General features: G+C 38.1%; 1 protein-coding gene across 1 annotated transcript in view; it reads left to right on the top strand.

Moving 5' to 3' along the window:
- DOCK2 (dedicator of cytokinesis 2) overlaps positions 1–25,809 on the top strand; it is a 160,257-nt gene that overhangs the window by 37,631 nt on the left and 96,817 nt on the right. The window contains exons 24-27 of the mRNA XM_058815473.1: positions 3,108–3,178; positions 3,460–3,566; positions 18,284–18,432; positions 24,274–24,366. Coding sequence (XP_058671456.1) covers positions 3,108–3,178; positions 3,460–3,566; positions 18,284–18,432; positions 24,274–24,366 — 420 coding nt within the window. The remainder of the gene's footprint in view (positions 1–3,107; positions 3,179–3,459; positions 3,567–18,283; positions 18,433–24,273; positions 24,367–25,809) is intronic.

Raw genomic sequence — 25,809 nt, 5'->3', positions numbered from 1 at the left:
AGTAAATAAACTCCAATTAGGATTATAATTTCAATATTCCTACTGTGCTGATGTTTAAGAGCAGCCACCTGAGCTGCAGGGTGCCCTGGGTGCAGGTCCTGCCATGATGCTTTGTAAGGCTCCCTCCTCCTGGAGGCTGGAGTGGTTTCATTTCACCAGTACAAGAATCAAGGTGCAGATGGATCCTTAAAAGCATTCCTCCTTTTAAATGTTTTTTTCCAGATTTTTCTTGTTATTATTTAAAACAAATTATTAATAATTACACTGTTCTTACAGTGGTAGGGCTTTCTAGGCACTAGATGTAAACCTTTCTTTAATTTCTTTTGGCAGGGATGATGTTACAGCTTGGTTGCATTTATCAGTTGCTCTTCTGTAGCCATTACTGATGACTTTGGTAGATTTTAGAGAGATTTTTTTCATGAAGACTACTTCTGGGGGAGAGAATCCTTGATATTTTGAAACCTGGAAATCAGTTTCCAGAGACTGAAATGAGTTTGGTGAGGGGGGATGAGGGGGAATAGTGGGGGGGGGGTGTCACTATCATTTTTAGTGGAAGTGTTTTGTGTCTGTTTAAATCACCCTCTATTTCTGGGGAATAAAATGGAATGAATGATTTTTAAATTTCAGATTGTATGTTGTTTAGATTGTCCTACTGTTGACTGCTGATTTGTAATCTGTGAGCGTGCCCTTTCATTGACCAGCTTGTGCTCTCAACCTTCATTTACAAATCAAGCCCCTGCTCCTTTCCCAACTGTTGTGTTCCCCAGCTGACACACCACATTTGACCTACAGATGGTCCTGTCTGCTGCAAATGTCAGCTCTCCCCAGCCTGCTCCTAGGCACTGATTTGAGAAAACACAACTCCCTGTGCTGCGCGTGCTTTCAGAAACCTTAGATGGCATGTTCTCAAGGTCACTGAAACATAGAAAAAGAAATTGTCTGTGGCATTGAAAAATATGAAAAATAATGGAATATGAAGCTGCTGCCTTTCTCTCATTCTTCCCTACACAATTTTGACCCACCCTACTGCTGCAGTAGATTCTAAGGACTTTATGCATCTCAGTACATTTTTCTGATGAGAGAATAAGCCTAGAAAGGCACTGATAGTGATGCTTTGCTTGTGGTGCACAAAGGGGGATGGCACAGTAACTTCTTAAAGTTGCCTTGATGGCAAGTAAAATTAGATTAAGAAACAGTGCACCAATGATTTCTTCAAATGTACTTTTTATCTCATGGGTACTGGAATTTCATGAATATGTATAATGTAATGCTGCAAAAAGAGGGCAGCTAAAAATAAGCTTGGTCATGAGTAAAGGTTAAAATAAATTTAACTGTACATTGTATATGTAAGAAATAATTTTCTGCAGTGCTGTGGGTTTATCTGTATCCTGCTTAAAAAACTAATCTCTTAAGGTTTGAAGAATGCAGAGCATCTTGTACTGCTGACTAAGAGATTTTTATGACTTCATTAAGGGCAGTGCTCAATTGTGTCCATAGTGCATCATTTGAAGCAATTATTGCAAATGAAACTTAGGAGTCTAAAATAGTGCAGGGCATATACTCATTATTGTACTTCAGCTGGAACTGTGGATCTGCAGAGAGGCTGCATCTCTATCCTTCCTTACTGTGTAGAACAGGGAATACGTGAAAGTCAGACAGCACAATAGTCCAGGTGTCAGTGAAGTACTTCTTGAAATATTTTGTAGCCACTGGTGGCTCTGTCTTTTATCAAACACCCTTTGCAGTACCTGTGAACTTCTGTAAAATGAAATTCAGATGCTGCTGTGCAGTCTCTTCATGCACTATCTGATGCTTGAAAAGAAGGAGCAGCACCTGTTTGAATTAAAGCTGAAGGCAGTTTCCAGCCAATACAGGTGTTTGTTTGGGTGCTTTAAATAGCCCAGGGATTCCCCAAGATCAGCAGAAGGTACAACCTCTTTGTTGAAGCTGCAACAGGTTTTAAACACTCCTTTGACCTTTCTAGGTTTGTGTTTGAGTGTGGGATGAGATCTGCAGGAGAATTACTTTATCTGAAGGTATCATAAACCAGCATTGAGTCTCTGAAATATTGTATTCACTCATGCTGCAGACTAAGCTCTCTTTTTCAATCAAGATGTAATTTGTTTCTTCATTGTTTGGTTTGTTTTTTTTTTAATTGGCTACTGCAGTGGAAGCTCATACAAATAAAATTATAGCTTTATTGTGTTTAAAAGGTCTAAAAGAGAGCGAAAGAGAGCTGCCCTCTAATTTTCTTCATTCTAAGCCCCCTACTCTCAAGAGACTAAGTTTTCATCAGGGAGCTTGCTGTGTACAGGTAAGAGAAATATTGAACCTAGATAGGCTTCTATCAGATAGATCAGTACTAGAAGGCTGATCATCACTGTAATTTAGTTTTTAGCAAGATGTTAGTAGGAATTTACAACCTAAAGCTGCATAGTGAAATAAAGTACTTCAAGTTAGTTTTTAAGCATATTAGCCTTAAGTTAGTGGTGATTTTGAGCCTGAAATTGCCTGTTGAAGTTTTCTTGTCCATGTAGTAGTAACTTGTCTCTTAACCTTGTCAGTGTAAGGTTTGATTATCCCACTAAGCTGTCAAAACAGGGACTGATAGGAGGAGATAAACCATCCCACAGCTTGGCTGCAGCTGGTTGGGTAGGGACATGACCACCCCTTTCATCTATTCTGGAGGGGTGGCATCGGGGTGGGTGGGTGACTGCTACCCCAACTTCTGCCTCCTGCATGGCACATTTCTGGCATGGAATTGGTACAGGTCCTGCTTTGATCTGTGCCTGGTTTATTTATTTGCATCATAGTGACACCTTTAGTGGTCTGCAAGGAGATAATCTACAAAGCCTGGACCCTCTCACTGCTTGGGTTGGTCTAACTCTCACAAAGAGAGTCAGATCCACTTGGAACTATGGCAGTTAAGTTCCTCTGTAGATCCTCAGCATATGCAGCTCTGTGATGAAATTTATTCAAATGTGATGTAAAATTTCAGTCTGGGGAAAGAAGTCTGAGTTTATCAGTTAATTTTGTATCTCAGTGGTGTGCTCTGTGCTGTGCATGTACAAACACACGGGATTAACATGATCTGTCTGTCAATGCAGGTTGCTGCCTTGAAGTACATCCCATCAGTTCTTCATGATGTTGAAACAGTTTTTGATGCCAAGTTACTGAGGTGAGTCACTCTTGAACACTTCCTAGTTGTCAGCAATTAATTCTTTTAGATCAGTTTAGTTCCACAGAGCTACACCAGTTCCTACTGATCAAGACACTGGTGGGTCCCTGGACATGTTTTTTACTGATCTCTTGTCAATGTTCATGATATATAAATAAATTTAAGTCTTAAAATGTGATAAATGTTTAGAAATATGTGATTTTCTGCTCTTTTTTCTGTCCTTATTAACACCTGATGAATTCATCTGTATGGTATTTGTGACATTTTTCCTTCTCATGCAGCCAACTTCTATATGAATTTTACACTTGCATTCCACCAGTGAAACTACAGAAGCAGAAAGTGCAGTCCATGAAGGAAATCGTACGCAGCAACCTTTTTAAAAAACAAGGTAAATACAAAATGCCTCTGAGGCTTCAAATAAATGTGTGAAAATTTTCAGTGACTTACATGGTGTGCAATTCACGTTTGAAATGGAGTGAAACAAATAGTGAAAAGTGTGAATGCCAGGAGCCTGGGCTCTGGAGGGGATTCAGCTCTTTCCACAGGATGTACTAAGTGTGATTGCTGGCCTGGAGCAAGCAACAGGTGGGGCTCAGAGGAACAGTTTTGTGTGGTTTTCTTGTGTTATAGTAGTTAGGTGGGTGAGCTATACACCCTTTCAACCCATTTTAAGGTCTATAGTGGAATAGGAACAGGAAGTGAGACCTGTGAATAATAAGGCCTCTGCCTAGGAAGAGGGCGAAAAAATATCTGTGCTGTGGTACACTGAGCTGCAATGCAGCATTTCCACTTACAGGAATTACAATGCTTCTCACCCTCTACTAGAACTTAGTGTCTTTCTCAGCTCTCAGGAGTGTTAATGATACTGAAATGCCCTTATCATCATTGTGCTCAGTTTTCCTTGATATTATCACGAGAAATGAATTTTTGCTGAAGAAATCCTATCAGAATAGCCAAGTTTTACATGATTAGTTTCATCTCAGTGTCAAGTGTTCTCTCTCCTCTCCTGTGGACTGGATGGTTGCTTCTCTCTCTGCACCTTTTTGCTGTGTAGATAACCTTCAGAACCTGAAAGGCACAAGGACTCCTCAGATGAGTTCCAATTTCTGACAGCTCAGAGATAATGATTCCAGGAACTTGACAGTACAACAGTGGGTTGCAAATAGTGCTGTGTGTGAGTAGATTGAGAGAGGATCACTTTGCTCACCTCATTCTGAGTTGCCAGGAGAGTGATGCAGTTCTAACTAGCCAGGACAGATAAAAATTACACTTTATTTTCAGACCTGTGTTGTATTCCATTGAGATTGAATTGTATATTGTAAGCTTTAACAATGACTAGCAGTGTCTGCTGTGTTTTAAGACCATTGTAGATTTCCTGGGAAAAAAAGTCAAGAAAATAATGTAGGTGGTTTTAATGTTTAGATTAGATTAAGTAATATTTTAACCTATCTTCATGCTAATAGTTTCATGGTCAACAGCTGTGATTTTTTTGAAACTATGTGTAAATTCACATTTGCTTTTTTTAAACTATGTGTAAATTCACTTTGAATTGGTGAAACACAAGTTGCTGCAGCTTAGGTATCTCCAGACACTGACCTAAAATGTTAAGAGGAGATTCTAATTAATTTTCAAACAGTTCTAGTCCTGCATTCCCAGTTTGCTCTGGTAGTTGACTGTATTTCTGTTTTACAAGCAGAGTCTTGTACATCATTGCAGTATGAGGTGCCTTTACTGCTGCTGCTTCTAAAATCAGAAGTGCCAGACTCAGTTTTATCTGTGGTGCTTGTGGTGAGCAGAATTCAGACCAGGAGAAATACCCTTTCAAAAGAGTGAAAGATTTGGGTACAAATAAGGCACTCACCTGAACTCTTGATCTTGCTAGAGTTCAGTCAGCTACTCTGTGTTTAATACTCAGAAATTAGGTGTAAGCTATAAACTTTTTTTTGATTCAATAATTGTTCTTTAAAGAAACTCAGTTGTTATTGGTTCACAGATCAGGAGTGATAGTCAGAACAGCAGATCCTAGGCTTGTATAATAAGGAATAAACCCTAACAAATATTCAGAAGGAAAACATTTGAGTATGCAATAACTGTGTGCTTCACAGTTCTATTCACTAGTGTTCATCCTACAGCTCCTTTCTTCCACCCCTCTGTGTGTTCCAGAAGAGAAAAGAGTGAGGTTTGGATTCCCAAGAATCTTTCATTATAGTCTGCTTAGTGTGGTGCAGGTTTCATGTGTTTAACAGGCCCTTCCTTTAGCTGAGGTCTGTTAATGCAAAATACTCTCTAAAGCTTTTACTACTGCAGATAAATAATAATAATAGATTGCTGGTTGCTTGTAAATGCAGCTTGTCTGATGTCTTGAAATAAATAGCTGCTCTGTCATGGGATATGTCTACCTCAGGATGCATTGTGAATTCTAAAAAGAGGACACAGTTTTGTTTCTGTATTTTTTAGGTAATAATGAATAAGAAATTTTGCTAGGAGGATTTCTAATTCTGGGGACCTTTTATAAAACCAATAAATGGTGGGTTTTACATAATGCTGACCAGATAATTAATACATTTTAATTTTTCCCCGACAGGTAGTTAGTGGATTCATTTAATCTTAAACTTGTAGATTAAAAAAAATAAAAACGTATTGCCCAAAAGCTCTCCACCATTTTTTGTTAACAGACACTTGACTGCAGGACCAAGCAGCTGAGAGCATTAAGGCAGCAAATCACACTGGATTGATTTGCCAGCCCTGCTGTTTCACCTGTATCTTGCATATCTGGGTATTGTGATCCAAGCTTGCACTAGTAATTGGCAGCTAAAGTATATCCACTAAATAATATGTAAAAATTACTTGCTTGTTTATGTGCTTGTGGGCATTGCATGTGCAAGATCTACCTTAAAATGTTTATAGTGTGATAGTTAATATAGTATTACTTTGTATATAATTTATAATAATACTTAGCTGTGGTCCTTTCGGAGGAGTCTGGAGAAATGGATTGATTTTTTATGTATTAGATTAAAATCTAATTTTAATAGGACTTCAAGAGAAGTCCTCTGAAGAAGCATTTGCCCAAAATAGAGAAATCAAGTTGCTGTCATTTTAAAATAAAACTAAAATATACCCTGTTTGTTTAGCTTAATCGTGACATATTGTTTTAGCAATATCATGACTTATGATAGTACTAACAAGAGAATATTTTTTCTAACTAGAAAATATTCATTTAAACATTTTGTGTGTCAGTAGTTTGATGCAGTGACAGAATAAAACAGCTCCTTGCTGGTAATGTAGGATTTAGAATTGTCATTATTTCAGAATTTAAAATGCCTGAAACTGACAACTTTGCTTTTTTGTTTAATTTTTTTCTTACTGAAGTAGCAGGCATACCTTTACACCACCCTTGGTGCAACGTGGTCAGGGCCAAATAGACTCTTGCAAATATATTTTCCTTTTCTTGAGACCATTCCATAAAGCTGCCATTCCTCTAACACAGAGCTAACAATGCTCCTATTGCCTCAGTGATGTCACTCAAGTATCCTTTAGGGTATTTAACACTGGAGTTTCTCTGTTTGGTAATGATCTTTACACCTTTCCTTTCACCCAACTGCCCCTACATTACTAACAGCAGAAAATTATCCTTTAAATAATTACAAAGTGTTGACTTAGTCTAAATGCTATTTTTGATTATTTGCATTTATGTTTTGTTTTCAACCTTAACATTGTAATTACCACAGGGATAACATAGTATATATTGTGTGTGTGTGTATATATATTATATATTCTCTATCTCTCTATCTATATATATATTATATATACAGAGAGAGAGTGTGTGTACATATGTATAGTATATCTATCTCTCTCTCTATATATACTATATATAATACCATAGTCCACATCATGTTTAAGTGCAGGCACTGAAGAATGTGAAAAGGCCAATACACAATTAAGTATCTATATCATTACATAATATAAAATTTAATATCATTACATTATTATTAGATCTATTGCTATATAATATAATATAATAGTGGTATGGAAACATTTCTGTACTGTGCTATTGTAATACTGTGCACAGTAAATAACAAACAACTCTTTTTTCATTTACATTGCTGTGGCTTAAAATAGAAGATTCTAAAGTTGGGTTTTTTTGATGTACATTAAATACAATTGATTTTCAAATTAATTGGGTAGAGAACCAAGTGTGTGTGGGGTGTAGACACCGCCTGATTCATTACTGCACTCAATGAGCTGGAAGGTCATTAACAAGAATGAAAGCACATGTAGGCTATCTCAGAATAGGATGCAGCATGATAATTAAGGTAAGATTGCCAGCAGTATCATTAACTAAAGTTCACATTTATCTAGAACAGGTAGTATTTTTTTCTGCCATGAATATGGAATATATTTAACTACACTGCTAATTACAGTGAAGTCTATTAATTTGGTATGTTTCAGATTATCCATTTTTCCTCCAGACTTTAGTCTCTTTACAGGTAGTTCATTGCAATTGTTCAATTAATTTACATCCATTCCCAGAGGTGTTATCTTTATAATTCAATTGGACTGCATATATTGGCATTTCTGTTCTTTGACCCATTGATATTCTCAGCATTTTCCAAAGAAGCAGACTTGTGAAAACATGGGAAAGTGTTTTAGAAAAAAAAAGTAAAAGTCAGTGAAATTTGCCTTTATTAAATAAGTCACACATGAACCTGAAGTTGGAAGCCTTGAGGGTAAACTGAATTTATTGCTAGGTATTCCCAGACATTCAAAATTTCCGCTATAGACCATGGAGTGCTTTCATCAGATAGGAAATGGTCCCGTGCACCTCTGCTGTAATTGATCTTCAAAGGCCTTGCAGCACTAAAGCACTTTTAGAAGCCTTTAAATTACATTGCCATTTTTTGTAGAGGCATTGATTTCTTGTTCCCACTCTGCAACTATAACACAGCTTGGAGAGGTTATGGGGGTGCAGGTGTTTGAGGGGCTGAGTGCAGAATGATGGATGTTTCCACTGCTTGTGCACTTTCACTGTGGCATTTAGGAATGTTCTAACGGGATGTGTGAGCAGACTTTTATACAGTTTTGTCTTTAGAAAATAATAAGTCCTTTTTGGTCAAAGGGCAAGAAACCTGCTAAATTTTTGACACTTTGCTTTTAGATTACTTGATATTTTATTTTAAAAAGTCAGAGTGACAGAAATGCTTGCCTTGTCTCATATAAACACCTCTAATGGGATTTTAGAGTCTCTTTTATGATGTAAGAAACTGTATCCTGTCATATCTGTCACTCTGTTTAGTAGCATGTAATGGATTATTCTCTCTCCCTGTTGTGAAGAGGTTTTGTTAGAATTGTTTAATTTCTATGTAAAACTACTTTTCAGGAGTTACTGTTTCATTTGTTTATTTTTAGGAAACTTACTGCCAAAATTCTCCCGCCATCTTTCTGTTTCTGAGAAAATAACAAATTAAGATATAGCTGTTCATAAATCACATGGAGTTTTTATTGTAGTTAGTGTTGCTGAGTTTACAGTATTTGGAGCTAGATGTTTATTCTAAGCTGGGTCTGGAGTATTTATGACATTATATTGTATGCAGGGAGCCCCCAGCACAGGGAATGATTGGCACCTGACTCCATGATTCAGAAATTTGAACAATTGCTTTATTAAAACCATACTATATTACACTAATACTACATTATAACTATACTAAAGAGATACTATACTATGAGGATACTAAAGAAAACCCCTGAGTGTCTGAGTCAGCCAGGACACAGCTTTGAGTGACTGGCTAATCACTCAAAACAACTTTCACCTAAATCACTGTCTGTAAACAATCTCTGTAACACATTCCACATGTGCAAAAACAACAGGAGCAGTGAGTAGAGATAAGAATTGTTTTCCTTTCTTCTCTGAGGTTCTCACTGCCTTTCCCAGGAAAAATCCTTGGGAAAATTGTGCCTGCTGTTCTCTGTGAAGAGATCTGGGGCCACAACATCATGCTGGAGCTTGTAAATGAATAGCCTTGAGAGAACAGGTTTTTATTGGTGAGAAATGAATATAAAGTGCTTCAACACAGAATGAAATGTGTATGTTTGATAGTGGTGCTTTGGAGGTTGCATTGCCTCCTGGTCCAGCCCTGCAGAGGGGTTTGTGCTGCAGCAGAGTGAGATCACCCCAAAGAGCAGGAGCTCTAAGTAGGGCACACAGATGGTCACTGGCAGGGTGGGAATTGGGTTTGTCTTGGCTGGAAATGCAGGCCCTGTGCTCGCTGTGGCTCCAGACACGGCTGCTGCATGTTCAGCATATGCAAACCACTTGCTGATTTTGGAAGAACAGCAGCAACAGACATATGTTAGCACCAGGGGTTAATTTGCCAGATGCCAAAAGAAATGCTGAGACTGTAGCAAATTTTTTTTCCTCACTGAAGAACTCTTTTCATTCAATTACTGTTTAAACATAAGTATTGCACACACGCCTAACCACACTGATTTCCTAACTTGTGTACATTACTGAGTTTTACCTGTGAAACGCTTGGTTTCATTTCACAAATTGAATATTGTTCCTAGTTTGTGTTGATATAGTGTATCATTTTTACCTTTAGGATTAGTGAGAAAAAGTTTTGAAAAAAAAAAAAAAGTAGTAGTAGGAGTAATTTCTGGTTAAGCATCTTTCAGTTTAATTATTATGGCCAGGACTGAGTTACGGGTAATGGTTTTTACTATTATGATCTTACAATCTGGTTCCTACTGACAAGACTTCCTGAGCCTAAATTTTTGTGGTTTTGTGGGGGTTTTCTATGATTTTTTTCCCCTTCCCTGTGTTCAACACAACTTTGAAGCATTTTTCAAATACTTGAATTCGGAGATTGTTCATGCACATGACTCTGCTGTTTTTAGCTACTGGGGAAAATGGAAATTAGTCACTGATCATATATTCCTTTAAAAAGGTTCTGAAACCCAGTCTATCCTGTAGATTCAGTCTCGAATTTTGCATTTAGCCTATTTATTTATTGGGGCATTTTTCAGGCGTACATTACCTCTAAAACATCACTTCGAGTCCTATATTTCAAGCATTCATCTTTTGCCAGTTCTATTGCTGCAATGTTTTGATATAGATGAATATGGCATAAACATATCTGTAGGTATTTATCTGCACACATTTGTGATGAACATATGTGGATTAAAGCCATTACTTGTGTTTATGGATGAGTAGGAGACATGCTTGATATTGCAACTGATAACTTTTTGTTAGACTTGACCCATTATGGCGTTTTGGTAGTTACATTTTTAAAAGATCCTGTTATGTGGAGGGAAATCAAGTTAGGTGAACTAGTTTTCACAATGAACTTTGAAATATATGTGTAAAATGTGGTTTACAATTACTTCAACTAGAAGAGAGAGATCAAAAACATATTATAGCACTTGATAACGGCAGATATTTGGGTGTCAGTAAAATGAAATGAGAAAATGTGAAAATTCACAGAATCATAGGATGGCCTGGGTTGGAAAGGACCTAAAGGATGTGAATGTGCCAGAGAGGATGTGCTGACAAGGCTGTGTGTCTACCTGGCAGCCTGCAATGCCTGCGAGCTGGAAAAGGCACCAAGTGCTGGGAATGCTCTCTTGGCTAGAGCAGGGCTGTGCTGGAAGTCCTGGCTGCCCTGGAGTGCCTGGCACTGCTCAGCCCTCACAAGGGGGACACTTCAACACACACCTGGAAGCTGGCAGGGGCAGAGCAGCTGCTCCTGGGGTCAGTGCTGTGCCCTGGGTGCTGGACTTGCTCTGTGTCCTGCCTCACCTGCTGACACTGAGCAGCCAGCAGCTGCTGAGTGCTGGCCTCACAGGATCCTGTGCTTCTCCTTCCTTCATGTTCCTATTAGAGTCCAGGGCACAAAGAGAATTTGCATCTTGCAGAGCTGTTAGAATCTGTAGGTCACCTGCTGTGGTATTTTCAAGGTCCCCAGGACAAAGAAGGAAATGATTGAATCTGACTCCATGTTCTTAGAAGACTAATTTATTGCTATATTATGCTATATTATATTATGCTATACTAAAGAATAAAGAGGATCCTTATAGAAGAGTACAAAGAATGATAATGAAAAACTCATGACTCTCCAGAGTCCCGACACAGCTGGATGGTGACTGTTCATCCAACATGTGAATTGTTTTTACTGAATCTCCAGCCACATTCCAAAGCAGCAAAACACAGGAGAAGCAAATCAGACAATTCTTGTTTTCATTTTTCTCTGAGGCTTCTCAGCTTCCCAGGAGAAGAAATCCTGGTGAAGGGAATTTTTAGAAAATATGACAGTGGCAACCTGAGGTACCTTCTTTTCTGTGGTTCTTATCTAAGCTGGGAAATTTTAACTGAGATTCAACAATGAATGAAAAATATATAATATTTAAATTATTATTCTGGGCCTTCCCAGTAAACCAAAGAGTTAAATTGCAAATAACAAAGAGGGAAGACTTTTAACAGGAAGATTGCTGCAGTTGTGAACAGATGTCCTTTGTGAAGAAGCACAAAGCTTTAATTGAGCACTGGCTGCCATCAGAAGTCTCACCTTATTGAAAGAATGTTGTTCACTGGCTTTATTTTTAAGGCTTTGTTCTAAATCTGTATTCAGATGACACCTATGTCCTTATTAAATTGGCATGCCAGTTTTTAAGTGGGCATGAAGCCATCCTAACAGATGGATATGACTACAGGCATGCCAGGGAATCAAGAGAAGTGTTTCCTAAGGGAGACAAAAGTGGTGTTAAATCTTTATTACCATTTTGGCTGCACGTATGAGGCAGTCAGGAATGAAACCCGTCTGTGATTTTTGCTGAAGGAGACCCAAATGTCTTTTTTAATGACATGATTGCATTAATGACTTAAGAGTTTGAATTTCATTTACCTGGTACATAAAAAATCATTAGCTATCTTCCAAAGCGCATAAGGTGAATAGAAGAGTTAAAAAACCCGACCAAACCCAAAATAGAAAACACATAACTCCTTAATCTTGGACAACAATGGATCTACCTGTTCTTATGCAGGAAGGTGCTGCCAGGAAACCTCTCCAAGAAATGGGTTGGAATTTGGGATTGATGACTATGCATAATACTAAATCTTTTCACAGACCTTGATGAAGAAAATGCAAGATGGTCAAATTGTATGCTGATGTTTTATGTGTTCACATAAAAGTTGGGGCAGCTAGACTAAAACCAGACAGAACAGTTGGGATTTTTCATGCTTTTGAACATTAAAGAATAGATTGCTGGCAATGTTCTTACATTATTTATCAAGCAGAAAAGAAAGCAGCTAGTATTTAAATAGGCATCTTCTCCTCTCCATGTCTCTCCCTTGTCTGTCTTGAGCTTTCCTGGAGCATGGAAGGAGGTGTGAGAATATGAATTGCTTCATCACAGGCTAAGAGATTTGTTTAGGTTGGAAAAGACCCTTAAGAATGAGTCCAACTATAAACCTAACCCTGCCAAGTCTGCCACTAAACCATGTCCCCACATCCACCCATCTTTTAAATCTTCAAGGGATGGTGACTCCATCCGTGCCCTCGGCAGCCTGGGCCAGGGCTGGACAACCCCTGAGGAAGTTTCTGCTACTTGAGAGAGCAACTCAGGGAGTTGTAGAGGAGGAAGGTCCCCCTTGAGCCGCCCAGCTCCCTCAGCCCCTCCCCATCAGACTGAGCTCCAGCCCCTTCCCAGCTCCATTCCCTTCTCCTGCCTGACTCCAGCCCCTCTGGGCCTTTCTTGCTGAGAGCCCCAGGACTGGGCAGAGCCCTCAAGGTGTGCCCAGAGCGGTGCCCAGCACAGGGACAGTCCCTGCCCTGCTCCTGCTGCCACACCCTGGCTGGGCACACCTGGGCCATGTTCAGGTGTCCCCAGCACCCCCAGGTCCCTCCTGCCTGGAGCACCGCACCTGGCACCTCACCCTGCTGGCCTTGGCCCATCCATCCAGCCTGGCCAGGTCCCTCTGCAGAGCCCTTCTGCCCAGCTCAGTGCCATCTGCAGCCTTGCTGTGTGTGCACCCAGTGATGAGCCTAAATCATCAACTATGACATACAGTTTTCTTTTAGCTATATTTTTAATTACAGTCTTCCACCATTTTCTTAATTTTTCCTCCTTTTCCCAGGCCAGTGAATTGTTGATGTTAAACAAGCACTTGCCTCATTTTCCTTATGTAACTTGTGCAATGACACCTTAGTATTAGAATCAGAAATTTATATACTGGTTCAATAAACTTTCCCTTGTCCCAAGATAGTACAAGAACTTCATATTTTATGTCATGTCCTAGTGAAATAGTTTTAGCTGGTTTTTCAAAGTTACAAGGGAGCAACTACATGTTTATATTTACTTTAGTCCATCTGCAGGCTCAGGCTGAGATCAGGCCTACCTTGCTACAAATACTGGTTTTTTCCCATTTTTGGAAATGGATTTTGATTCTATGTGTTTTTCAGAATATTTTGGAAGTTCATCCTCATATAGGATGATTTTAACTGGTAGGGGTCTTCTAAAATCTAATTAGTTTTTCCTTTTCTTCTATTTATGAATAATGTCCTAAAAGTGCATTACAAAATTAAGTAATTCTCCTGTATAATCAACAAGCTGAGTTTAGCTTGCAGCCAGTCAAAAAATATAGACATAAAGCATTAATATTAACCAAACTAATTTACACAAAAAACCAAATTTTCTTACTAAAATCTATTGATTCTTTTCATATTAGTATTAATGGAAAGTTTGACCTTTTTTAAAGGAAACAATATAGTTAAAAGTTAAATAACCTCTGAATTTCCATGTAGCTTGACACTTCAACATTGTTCACATCTGAAAATACCCTGTAAATAATTGATCAGCTGCATATGTTTTAGGAGATTCTGTATGTATCAAATATGGATCCAATCTTAATTTATATTACCAAGTACAACAGGGATTACCAAAGCTTGCAGAGTAATTAGCTCTAAAAACTGGAGGAAACCAATTGTACCTTCTGCCTCAGCTGTTCCCTCAGTACAATAAGAAAATTTGGTCTATGCAAGAAGCCCTGCCTTCTTCATGTTTAAAGACTATGGAATGGCTCTATATGGGAGAAAAAATATGTCAAAGACTTGATTCTTTCACTAAAATATGTGTCTGTGGGCTTTAAATGAATTATAGACAGCAGCAGGCATTTTGCTTCCTGGGAGGAAGCTTTAAGTGACCTCTGAAGGCTGGTATGCCTCCACTCCTCTTGAAGGTGTTTGGTGCAAGTTGTTAGTTGTGATCTCATTTATGTTTCCTGATTATTGATCAAATGTGCATCCCTGGCATGTGAAGTCAGGTGTAATTTGGTGATTAACACTTACCTTGAATCCTAGGCATTTATTTTCTATATGAGGACAAATTAAAAATGTACTTTATCTAGAAGAGAGGATTCCTCTTTCCAATGATTTTCTCAATTTAGTCTCTTACTTTGCTTTTGAAATAAAGCTCATTAGGTATAGGTTTTATTATCCGGTTGCTCCTGGAAACTTTGAAAGCTACCCCAAAGGAATTTTTGTATTTGCTAACTGTCAGACAGTTCAAAGGGACATCTAATAGCTTAAAATTGAGCTGGATATTATTTTGAAGGAGTGAGGGCAATAAGTATGTTTATCCTGGCAGATGTGAGACTGGAATATGCAAAGAACCTTCCGTCTCTTTTGTGAGAGGTGAAAAGTGGCTGAGATGTCACATAATGTGATGTGACTTTGAACTTTGCTGTTTTGAGCAGCCTGTTAGCACAGTACCCCCTACTGATGCCTTTTGAAGTGCAAGTGTTTTCAAGCATTATTTTTAAGAATGGAAGTCATGGGAAAGAGTTGCCAGCTAAATTTCTCACATGCTGCTGATTTGGAATCTGTATTTCTACATGTCATTACAGATTAGTAAAGGTTGAATGTGTTTGCCTAAATATGTTCATCTTCATGTTGAATTAGTTGTAACTAATTACCGTGTCTGTTGCAGATTGTTAAAGTTATGCATCCTTATTCAAAGTGTAATTTATACAGAGCAGATTGAGAGCAGAGAACTTGTGGCACAAAGTGTTGCCATTGGTAAAATTCTGCTGTAACTGCAGAGTTCAGGTAGGGAGAGGGATGCAGGTGAGTTTTACTGCCAAGAGTTTGCTTGGTGTATGGGATCCACAGTGCTATAGAGAAATGTGGTGTTTAGCTGATGCTGAATCATTCCTTCAGCATGTCCTGCACACAGTCAGAGAATCTGCAAAGGAACACAGGGATGGAGCAGAGCAGAAAAGAGAAATTTTACTCTATGTGTATTTCTATAAATAATTATATGTGAAACAGTTTTTATGTCTCACTACAGATGCTGTGCATGTTCTAGGGATTAAAATGACAAGAAATGGGTTTCACCTGTCTTGAGAGTAATGAGTTTGATATCCTCTCCTCTGATATAGGACACCTTGATGTTTGAGTCCACAAATAAAAAGATGACAAGCACCAAAAATGTCATTATTTATGTATACAGGCGTATATGTAGCTTTGTTCCTAAATTTCTGACAGTCTCTGTCCATTTTGCAGAGATTCAGGGTCTGCTGTAAATTTCTTCTGTGTTGTGGCACTTGCTATCCTTGTCTTCTCTGTTCAGTTGCTGAGTTTTCATTGTAGCTTCTTTATATGTAGTTTATATATAGTTTATATATTCTTTATCTGTAGTTTATATGTAGTTTACATACATATATATATCTTTATATATAGTTTCTTCCTATATGTAGTTTCTTTATAAGCTGGTCATTTGCAGTGCACCAAGCTCCTGTCGCACTGCCTCTGATTAGCAGTTTTGGCAATCAAGGATCCTAGAATAGTTGAAGAATACTTGGAAAGAATCTGGGAATGTGTCCAGTCCAACCTCCAGCTCAGCATGAGGTCAGCTCTGAGGTCAGAGCAGGTTGTTTCAGGACAGACTGTGCAACCTGTTAGTTCTGCTGCTTGGCTGTCCATGGGAGGGAGAGGCTTTTCCTTACATCCAGCCTGAGCTGCTTTCTTGGCTTGTGATTCCATTTTTTCACTTGATCTGATTCCCTTTAAAATCTGTTAAACCTGTGCCATCTTTCAGGAGGACTCTTACACTTATGGTCCTTCTGCTAAGCACCATTAAATGGAACTTGGTTAGCATTAAGTGCTATATCCAAAATACACCTTAAATATTTTTGGAGTGGTCAAAATCTGAATGAATAAATTCTGAACTGATCATACAGGGAACTGTTTCCCCCCAGGATAACCTTAGCCTGTCGAAGGACAGTTTCCACAGATAACAGTGAAAACAGAACTTAAGTTTGATTACTAGTTTTTTCAAGAGTAATGAGCTAATAAACTCTTATATAACTAGCACTTATTTGTTGACTGAATGTATAAACCCGTGATTTAAAAGGTCCTATCACATTTCAGCAAGTTTTTAGGTATTGCATGTAACTTTTTGTTGCTAATAATGTTTCTTTGGTTTAGTTTTGGCTTCAGCTAATAGCAGTGCATTTGTTGCAGTCACAATTAGTTAGAAGTGGTTCATATGAGCAAATCAAGAGTGTTTGTTAGGTATTGAATTACATTTCAATTTCAGAAAACTGATAACATTTGCTGTCTGCAGTTGGTGACCACAAAGCTGCCATTCCTGACTTCTGGTGGTTCTCTGTGCCCATGAACACAAACCCACCCAGAAGTGCTTTAGGAGGGCTGGAATCCCCTGCTGCTGGGCTCCACTCTGTGGTCTGTGAGAGCAGCCCATTGGTTTCTGCTGCAGAGGAGAGTCTGTGGCCTGCAGGAAGTGCAGGCAGCATGTCTGTGCAGAATTGGGCACATAAAGGAGCTGTAGGCTCTGTGAAATTCATTTTTATGCTGCTGTTCAAGCAGGTCCTGTGTTGATATGTGTTCTTTAACTGCTGTCTCACTGGTGAGTTTGTAATTTAGTTATTGGGTTAGATTTGTCTTGCAGCTTGCAACAAATGTTGTAGAAATAATTACCAATAGTAGAGATACTTTCTGAGGCAAGAAATTATGCTGCTCTTCAGTCATGATTAAAAGCTCTTGGCTTCATGTAGCTTGGAGCTGTTACTTCAAATAAGAATAATCTGCAGAGACTGCTTCTGTTGCCTCATCTGCAAAATTCAGTTATCATCTACTTTCCATTCCTTTCCATTCCTTTCCCTCCTTCCCTCCTTCCCTCTTTCTTTCCCTTTTTCTTTCTCTCTTCTCTTTTTGTCTCTTTCTTTTCTTCCTTCTCTCACCCTTCTGTCTTCCTGTACTGATGCCCTTATTCTGGGGGGATTATGACCCCCTGGCTTGTTTTAAATCACATATTATAAAGTTTCACCATATCTCACCCTGTCCTTGTTCATCAGGGAGTGCACTGTGTGTCCAGGTGCTCTAAATCATTCTTTAAAAAAGGTTTATGTTTTTTTATTCCCGGATAGATATTGTTCTCATTAAAGTCATTCCAACTGTGTGTATTTTGTACTCCTGACATTTCCTATAGACACCTCTCTTTTAAAAACTCAATGTACATGTGAGACTGGAATGTAACTTCATATTTGTGTCAGCTTCCTTAAATTTAAATAAAGATGAATGTATGCACAGCTCTCACTATCTCAGGTTCAATAGGCCTTTCATTAGAGTCTTTTCTTTGTCTGCATTCTTTTATGTACCTTCAGAAGAAATGTTTCAAAAATTATGCACATAGTTCTGTTCTGCTGTTTGACTCTTACTTTCAGAAATAAGATAATAAATACAGTAATTTTCTTACATTAAAATACACCATTACTAAAACAATTAATTTCAGGATGCTTTGTATTTAAGTGAGTAATTTGTCCCCAAATGTTTGATATAAGCTGAACAGTGCTCAGAATTTAACTGAAGAAAATTATTTTGATCAGGAACTTTTGGTTTTGATATATGAAAATACTGTAGACTTATGAAAATACCACACAAGTTTGGAATATTCCCATGGCACGATTCGAAAATCAGCAATTCCACATTGGGACTGTGGCTGTTAAAGCATATTTTGTTTCACTGTTTGAGGGACGGTTTCTTTGCATTAGTATTTCATTTATATTTGTAGCTAAGACAATTTGCTTTCTTTCAGAATGCAGGGACATTCTGCTTCCTGTGATTACAAAAGAGCTGAGGGAATTACTGGAACAGAAGGAGGACCAGCAGCTCCAGGTGCAGGAGAGGAAGTACTGTGTTGAATTACTTAATAGCATCCTGGAGGTTCTGAGCTGTCAAGACCCTGTAAGTATTGATGATGATGTAGAGCCCAAGTCTGTAGAAAGCCTGAGCTGATTAGGAAGTAAATTATTGATGATGATTAATCTCTTTCAAATATTTAGTACAAGTCAGTGGCAAATTGAACCTTTCTCCTATTTTTCATAAACTCAACCCAAAGGGCAGTTGAGGTGTTGAAGATGAATGCTGACTTCTGAGTAACCTCATTCAGCTGAAGATGTCTGTGCTCACTGCAGGGGGTTACATGACCTTGTAAGGTCCCTTCCAACCACAACTTTCCAATTATTCTGTAATTATTTTAATTATACAGAATAAATTTCAAATTTCATCGTGCTCCTCTTGTAAAAACCCCTGTAGTTTCCGCAACAATGCTTTTCAGTGTTCAAATGTTGTAGGGTGTGGTTTCTGCTTTCAGCAATGTTTGGGTAAAACAGATTACTATATTTCACTTGGGAATTGTAGTTTCTTTATCAGATTTCTGACATTTTTGAACACTGAAATTTTCATCTGGGTGGTTCTTTTTTTTCCTCATTTGAGAAAATATTGAATTGACTTTTAACTCCCTTTCTTTTTAATGAGCAGTAGGTTATTCAGTGAAACTTTTCAATAATTTGAGGGATTTATTCTGAGAAAACATCATAATTAATTGCATTAAGAAAGCTGTAATTTCATTAACCTGTGAATATGTGCTGATTTTTCCTCAACTATAGTTTTCTGATACATATGTTCAAATTTTGCAGACTTTGGATTAAGGCAAGCTGTCATTTTGGGAGTTTTTCACTGTGGCTCCCTGGATCATTTCCTAGTAAATGAAATCATTACAGCATATATCTTAATTTCATAAAAATCTTTGATACTGCTGAGGCTTTTCAGTTTGCACAGGGCAATCTTTCCATGTGTATTATGAGCTATTTGCCTCATTGGTTTAGACTTAAGCAGTTCAGGAGGGATTCATCCAAGGGGATGCAAAAGAAATATTGGAACATATAAATTTGAAATGTAATTCTTAAGATAAATGGTGAGGGCATGATAGGGCAAAAACTGAAGCTATCATCTCATAAGGCTTATAATGCAAAGTAACCAGTTTTGTTACCCTTTAAAAGGTAAAACACAGTTGTAAAGCAAGATGGAGTAATACTTTCTCTGTGTGTACCATTTAACTGAAGTTTATTTTTGAATCTAACAGTTGCTGTCCATAGCAGCAGTTGCTGACATGTAAGACTCATTAAAGCCTACTGAAAATATGGGTTTGTAGCTCATCTTTGTGAGAGTGAGAGCATTATGCAGAACAGCAGAATTGCTGAGAATTTAAAACACATACATTAAAAAATATATACTGAAATTTGTTCAACAGAAGTGGCATTTCTGCAATAGTTTCTTTCAAGGAAAGTAGACTGGAGATTCTCTGTGAGATGTTTGGGTCACCATTACCCACAGATTGTGCTTGCAGCGAATACTGATGCATTTCTGATATAAGAAAAAAAAGCCCCTGGGGGTAAGTTTAAGTCCAGCAGTGGTATCAGAACATGCTGAGCCCTCCACAGGCATCATATTTCATAGAAATATTGTAGAATAGTTGGGATATCAACAAAAGAACCAGATGCTTCTGTTGCAGAAAGTCCATACCCTGGCCTGCCTCTGGCAATACAACTGCTGGTTGGAGAAAATATGGATTTTAGAATATATTAATCGTGTGTCATTAACTGTAACACTGGGCTCTGTAACCACAACATCAAGTGTGTAGCTTTTTCCTTCCTTGACAGAGGAATGCACGGATTATTATCTCATTTTTTTAACCAAGCAGTGATCCTGCTTCAGTACTGAAAATCTTCTATTAAGATGACTTAGCTGAAGGAGGAAAAAGGAGTAAAGGAAGGGAACCCAGCAGCATCCAAGGATCACACTGTCATTTCTCTTAAAGAGTCACTACAGATTTCTCTGGAGTGTAACACACATGTTTATTTTCCAGCTAAAGTGAGAACTCTTGTTTCAAGGCTGTGTTTGCCTTGCAGCAGTAAATACTTTGTAACCTGTAGGCAAATGAAAGAGTTCACATATGGCCAAGTTATTGTTTGGCAGTGTCCTTCAGGATGCCTTTATTGACTGTGATCTAGATAATCTAGATACAGACATTGGTTTGGGAATTAACCTAATTATTTCAGCTGGCTACACTTGAACCCTAAGATGAAGGTGGTTTTCTATTCAACAATTCATTCCCTACCATTTCTTAGCCCCCTCCTAAGAAAATTTGACCTGCAGGAGGAGAAAGCTCCAGCCTTTAGTAGCAGAATCATGTTACAATATTAATAACACCAATGTCTTGTCCTTATTTCTTCTGTTTTTTCTATCTCAGTAGAGAAACCTTGTTTCAGACTACTATTCAAAACTTTTTGGAAACTTAACTTTGATCATTTTCCATTGCATTTATTCTGTGGAAGTCACCAGAAATAGAAGGCACACAAAGGACAGGGAAGAAAAAACAGCAGTAATTGCTCTGTTTCATGTGGTGAAAATTTATACTGTGAGGTGATCTTTGAAGTAGTTACTGAATTTTTGAAGAATGTGTTTTCTTTGTCAAAGGAAAGGATATTTTGATATTACCAGCTCTGTTCTACTGTTGTGCTTCACATTGTTTAGCAAGTGGGAACATGGGAATCATCAGATCCTTGTGCTCAAATGCTGTTTTCTTCAGCTGCTGCCTCACTGCTGGGTTCTGCAGGTAGCCAGCATGTTGTTAAAATCTCTGGTTTCTCTTGTTTTTGTATTTGGTTTTATGACTAGACAGTCACTGTTGGGTATCTCAGTGAAATGCCTGGGTTTGATTTTAAGATTCCTCTCCAGCAAGAAACTTTTGGACATAAATGGCATTGTTTTGATTTAATCATGTCTTAAATTAGCCTTGTAGCTTGAGATTGTGCTTCAAGCAGTTCAATGCAGTTCAATATCAGAACTTCAAGTAAGTCTTTGATGAAGGTCATGGTGAAATCAGTGATTTTTTTGTTTCTGTTTTAATTGAAAACACTTCCTTTTGCCTCTTTACAACACTTTGTTTCATGCAGTCTGGCAGTCCTCCATGAGGTGACTTTGTCTCTAATCTGATATATATGTTGTTTTTTAATATTTCCTGAATCAGAACAATTTTTTATTTATAGTGCTTACAAAATTAAATGTAATGGTAAATGCCTTCTCTTGGAATCTACAGTGAAATCTTGGTTGGCTATAAGTGCAAGAGAGATGAAGAATCTTTTCCTGTTCTGTGCATTGTCAGTAATTGGTAGCAGTTGCATTTTAAGCTGTTTAGCAAACAAGCCTGGAAGCATTTTCAGTAATTGTAAAGAAATGTTTAAGCATTTCCCTAACTTATGGCAGATCTTAGGGCTTTAGCAAAAGAGAATTTCAAAGGAATGTTGTCAGGAATTCTGCATTTCTTTCAGGGCCAATTACCTTAAGGTCTTCTGCGGAGACTTTTCAGCCAGAACAATGCAGAATTATGAATTATGGTTTAAAAAAGAAATTGTTATCCTTTTATATGTGCCTTTATTTGTGAGTGTGTCAAAGAAGGAATACAAGTTACAGAACTGGGTGCACCAGAGAGTGAGCACACAGGATATGGCTGGTGCAGAGCTCATTTCCTCTGTGGCTGCCCACACAGTGCCATGGTTTAGATTTGTGACCAGAACATTAATATATGATACAAGTCGTTAATTTAGCTCCTAAAAAAATCTTAGGCTTAATCAGTGGACTGAAGCCAAATGATGGTGGGTTTTCCCATGTCATCCTTGCAAAGAGAAGTATGATCTGAAAAAGCAAACTAATGTAGTTCGTTGTTAGACTGTCTTCTGAGGCTAGAAGCTGTAAGATAAAAGACAAAATTTTGTGTATTGACAAATGTGTGAAAACAATTTTTGTTCATTTCTCTATGTCAGTATTGAATGCCTAGCTGTTTCTTTGATTGTCAAGAAGAAAGGAAGTCCCAGTTCCATAGAGAAACCATTTTATTTTGTTTTATTTCATTTGCTAATGTTTCTCTGAAAATTCAAAGGTCTAACAGAAAATAACCTTTGTGTGCTTGAGCATATGTAATAGTCTTTCCAGGAAGGGTTTGTTATGTGCTACTTGTGAATTAAGAATAGAGCTCATCTTTAATGATGGAGTCAGGGCTAAATGTTAAAGCTCATTATGCTATGTTCTGAACTGTTACTAATTATGGTATAGCACATACTGAAATGCGAAAGTGAACTTGCATTATATGAGCCCTAATCTTTGAATTTAAAAAAACGGGAAACTAATGAACAAATTATATCCCTCTGCTAATTGCTCCTACATATCATTATCAGTCTTGGCTGTTGATAATATTTTTTCAAATTATAGTGGTACACAGTGTTATAAGAACAGCAAATGTGTCTTCACTGCAGGCACTCTCAAGCATAGTTGTGTTATAAACATTGGACTGTACCAGAGAAAGTGAAATTTTAAAGAAGGAAACACCAAATACAAATTATTCTGTGACTATGTTGTTCATTTATAGAATATAACAACTTCTGAAATGCTGTGACAGGCGAGGAGATCACTTGTGTGATTGTCATAGTCAAATGTAGGCACAGAGTTTGTGGTGATTGGAGTGGGGCTGGCCCAGCCCGTCCCCATGGGCACAGCTGTGAGCAGCACTGACAGCAATGAGCCCTGGAGTGCCCAGGGGCACTGAGCAACCACCAAAGGGAGCAGAGGGCACACAGGGGCAGGGCATCAACAGGAGGGGATAAAGGGTTGGGCTGGAGAACAAGAAGGGCAAATGCTTGAAGCCTTCTGAGGTGGCCTGATGTTACTCTGTGTGGATTAAAGCTTTCTGAAATTGTATGGGGACACTCTCACCATACTCTTTATTGTGGCCATCTCAACTGTGACATGTGCTGCAACAGCCAAAGGATACAGGAGCACTCAGTGGTAACAGGATGAATTGCCAGGTGTGAGGAAAGTCCCTGTTTCAAGGTGTGTGGCTGATCCAGAGCAATCAGAATAGGAGAAAGATAAAGGAGATGTTGGCTGACTCAGATGGAAAACAGGACCTGAAGCAGTTTCTCCTGGGATAGTACTGGGGCTCAGCTGCCTAAAATGTGATCAAGAGCTCACCATGGCTTCTGTGATTGTGGTGCTCTTTCCATGCTATTTCTGACATTAAATAAGGGTCTGGGTGTAAGGTAAATATCCTTTTCTAGAAATTTGCTTAGGCTTTTCTTTCTTGTTGCATGCTGGCTTCCCAAGTTGTCTAGTGATCAGAGTAAAGCCAATGAAACTGGTGAACAGAATGTCATTCCCATTTGCTCAGAGTTTTAGAATGAATAATCAAACCTCCTTCAGCCTACAAGAGCAGAACTGGGGCCAACTGTGTCCAGTTTGTGCCCTCCCAGAGCAACTCAGGTAAATGAAGACAACTTTCTCCTTTAATGACTCTGTATGTGTGACTGGCAGCTATTTATTTGTGACGTTCCTGAGCTCCAGCCTGCCCTGAGAGAACCGACAGACATGGGGAGATGTGAGAGAATTTGCTTTAACTGTTCCAGGGTTAAGCTACAGACTGCTCAGTTATGGGGACAACAGGAGTCCTCTGAGAGATGGGAAGTGAAACAAAAGACAGCTGTGAATTAGATTGGGCTGAAATTGGACACAAATATTCCATTGAAATTGCTGGAATTAAGGAGCAGTGTGAGCAAGAAGAATTAGTGTTACTCTTTCAATAGGACTGTTACATTGTACAACTTGAACTGTCAAAATGGAAATAATTGGTTTCTTCTTACTTTTCAAAGAGATACGATTTTAATATCAAAACTCTGATTTTTTCATTTGCAGGCTTCAACTTATCACCACATTCAAGAAATAATGGTGCAGCTACTACGCACAGTGAATAGAACTGTTATTACCATGGGACGAGATCCATTAAGTGTGAGTAATATTTGAATGCATTTTCAATGCTTTGAAACTCATTTTATAGTTATCCTGGAAAAAAATGCAAATATAGCATTTGTGAATTATTGAAAAATATAGCACATTGTGAATATATTTGTGAATATATTATTCCTTATGTATTATTTTTTTAATTTAAAAAGTCTCAAGCTTTACTTTTTGTTTTCATTCAGCTGTGACACTGTAGTCACAGTGTTTTGAAGTGTAGTTGAAAGATTTGAGCATTCTTTAAGAGAACAAATGATAAATAGAAAGGTAGTTGATAATTGCAAAAAAGCAGAAAGTTTTACCTTTCCTGCATAAAGGACATGGTTTAAGACATTGAAAAGAGTATTTCTACAAATCTAAAGTGAAATGGTATAAGAAAAACTGAAAAAAAGTATTTGGGCATGTGATGGCACTCACCTGAGGATTTTTTTTGTGAACATTCTATGATTTTAGAGTTATATTTGAGAACAGATTCTGCAGTTTATTCAGATTTAAGTACACATCTTCTGAGTGCTGCTCTGGATTTAGACTATTTGCGACAATGCAAAGAATTCATTGGGAATGTGGAGCTTGCCCTTCAGACTGTTCACTTATAACAAGATGCTTTTTAATGATTTGTCTTTGGAGATTTATTTTATTCTACAAAATCATAGCATCATTTACTTGATGATTTTTGGCCACAAGAGATACATTTTATGCCTTTTAAAATGTCCTGTGTTTCTCTGTTTGCTTCTATGGGAAAATAACAGTTTTAGATCATTGCCAGCCAGAGCATGTGTGCCTCCTAATGATTAGGCTCCTAATAATTGAGGAGACTAATTGAGTTCCTCAGAGGAAATATTTGCCAATGGGTGCTTGGAACTCCCTGGTGGTACATCAGCAGGTTTGAGCCATCTCTGTAGCTGTTTATGTGAACTCTGTAGCTGTTTATCTGAACTCCAGGCTGCTGCTGTTCATGTGGAACCCTTGGGCACATCCATGGGCACAAGAGGAAATGGTTTGAAACTGAGACCAGTGACCCTTACAGCTCTCTAGAGTGTTGGAAAATGTTTTTTGTACAAGGAAGGCATGATATGAGTGTTGTGCATGACCTAACCAGTCTGTTAAGGAGTACTTCTGGATACCATAAACAGCACATGAAAAAGCAAAATGAAGCTGTTTTAATCCTGCATAAAAGATCCATTAGGAAACCAGTAGGAAATAAGCTGGTTACAGTAAATTGAAATGGCTTGGAAAATCTGTTTCTTTTTTCCCCCTTCCATTTACTGTAATTTCTTCAGCTGTTTTAACCTGAAAAGAAAAAATTCAGTGTGAATTTTGAAATGTCATTCCCTTTCTTCTAATTATACTCATGAGCACCTCTGCATATGCGTGTATTGGGCATTTTAGAGGTTTTTCAAAGGGGTATTCCAATAAATTGCTACATTTTCTATA

Source organism: Ammospiza caudacuta, chromosome 16 (genome assembly GCF_027887145.1).
Source record: "Ammospiza caudacuta isolate bAmmCau1 chromosome 16, bAmmCau1.pri, whole genome shotgun sequence".
NCBI classification, from domain to species: domain Eukaryota; kingdom Metazoa; phylum Chordata; class Aves; order Passeriformes; family Passerellidae; genus Ammospiza; species Ammospiza caudacuta.
This window is presented reverse-complemented; position numbering and strand designations above follow the sequence as displayed.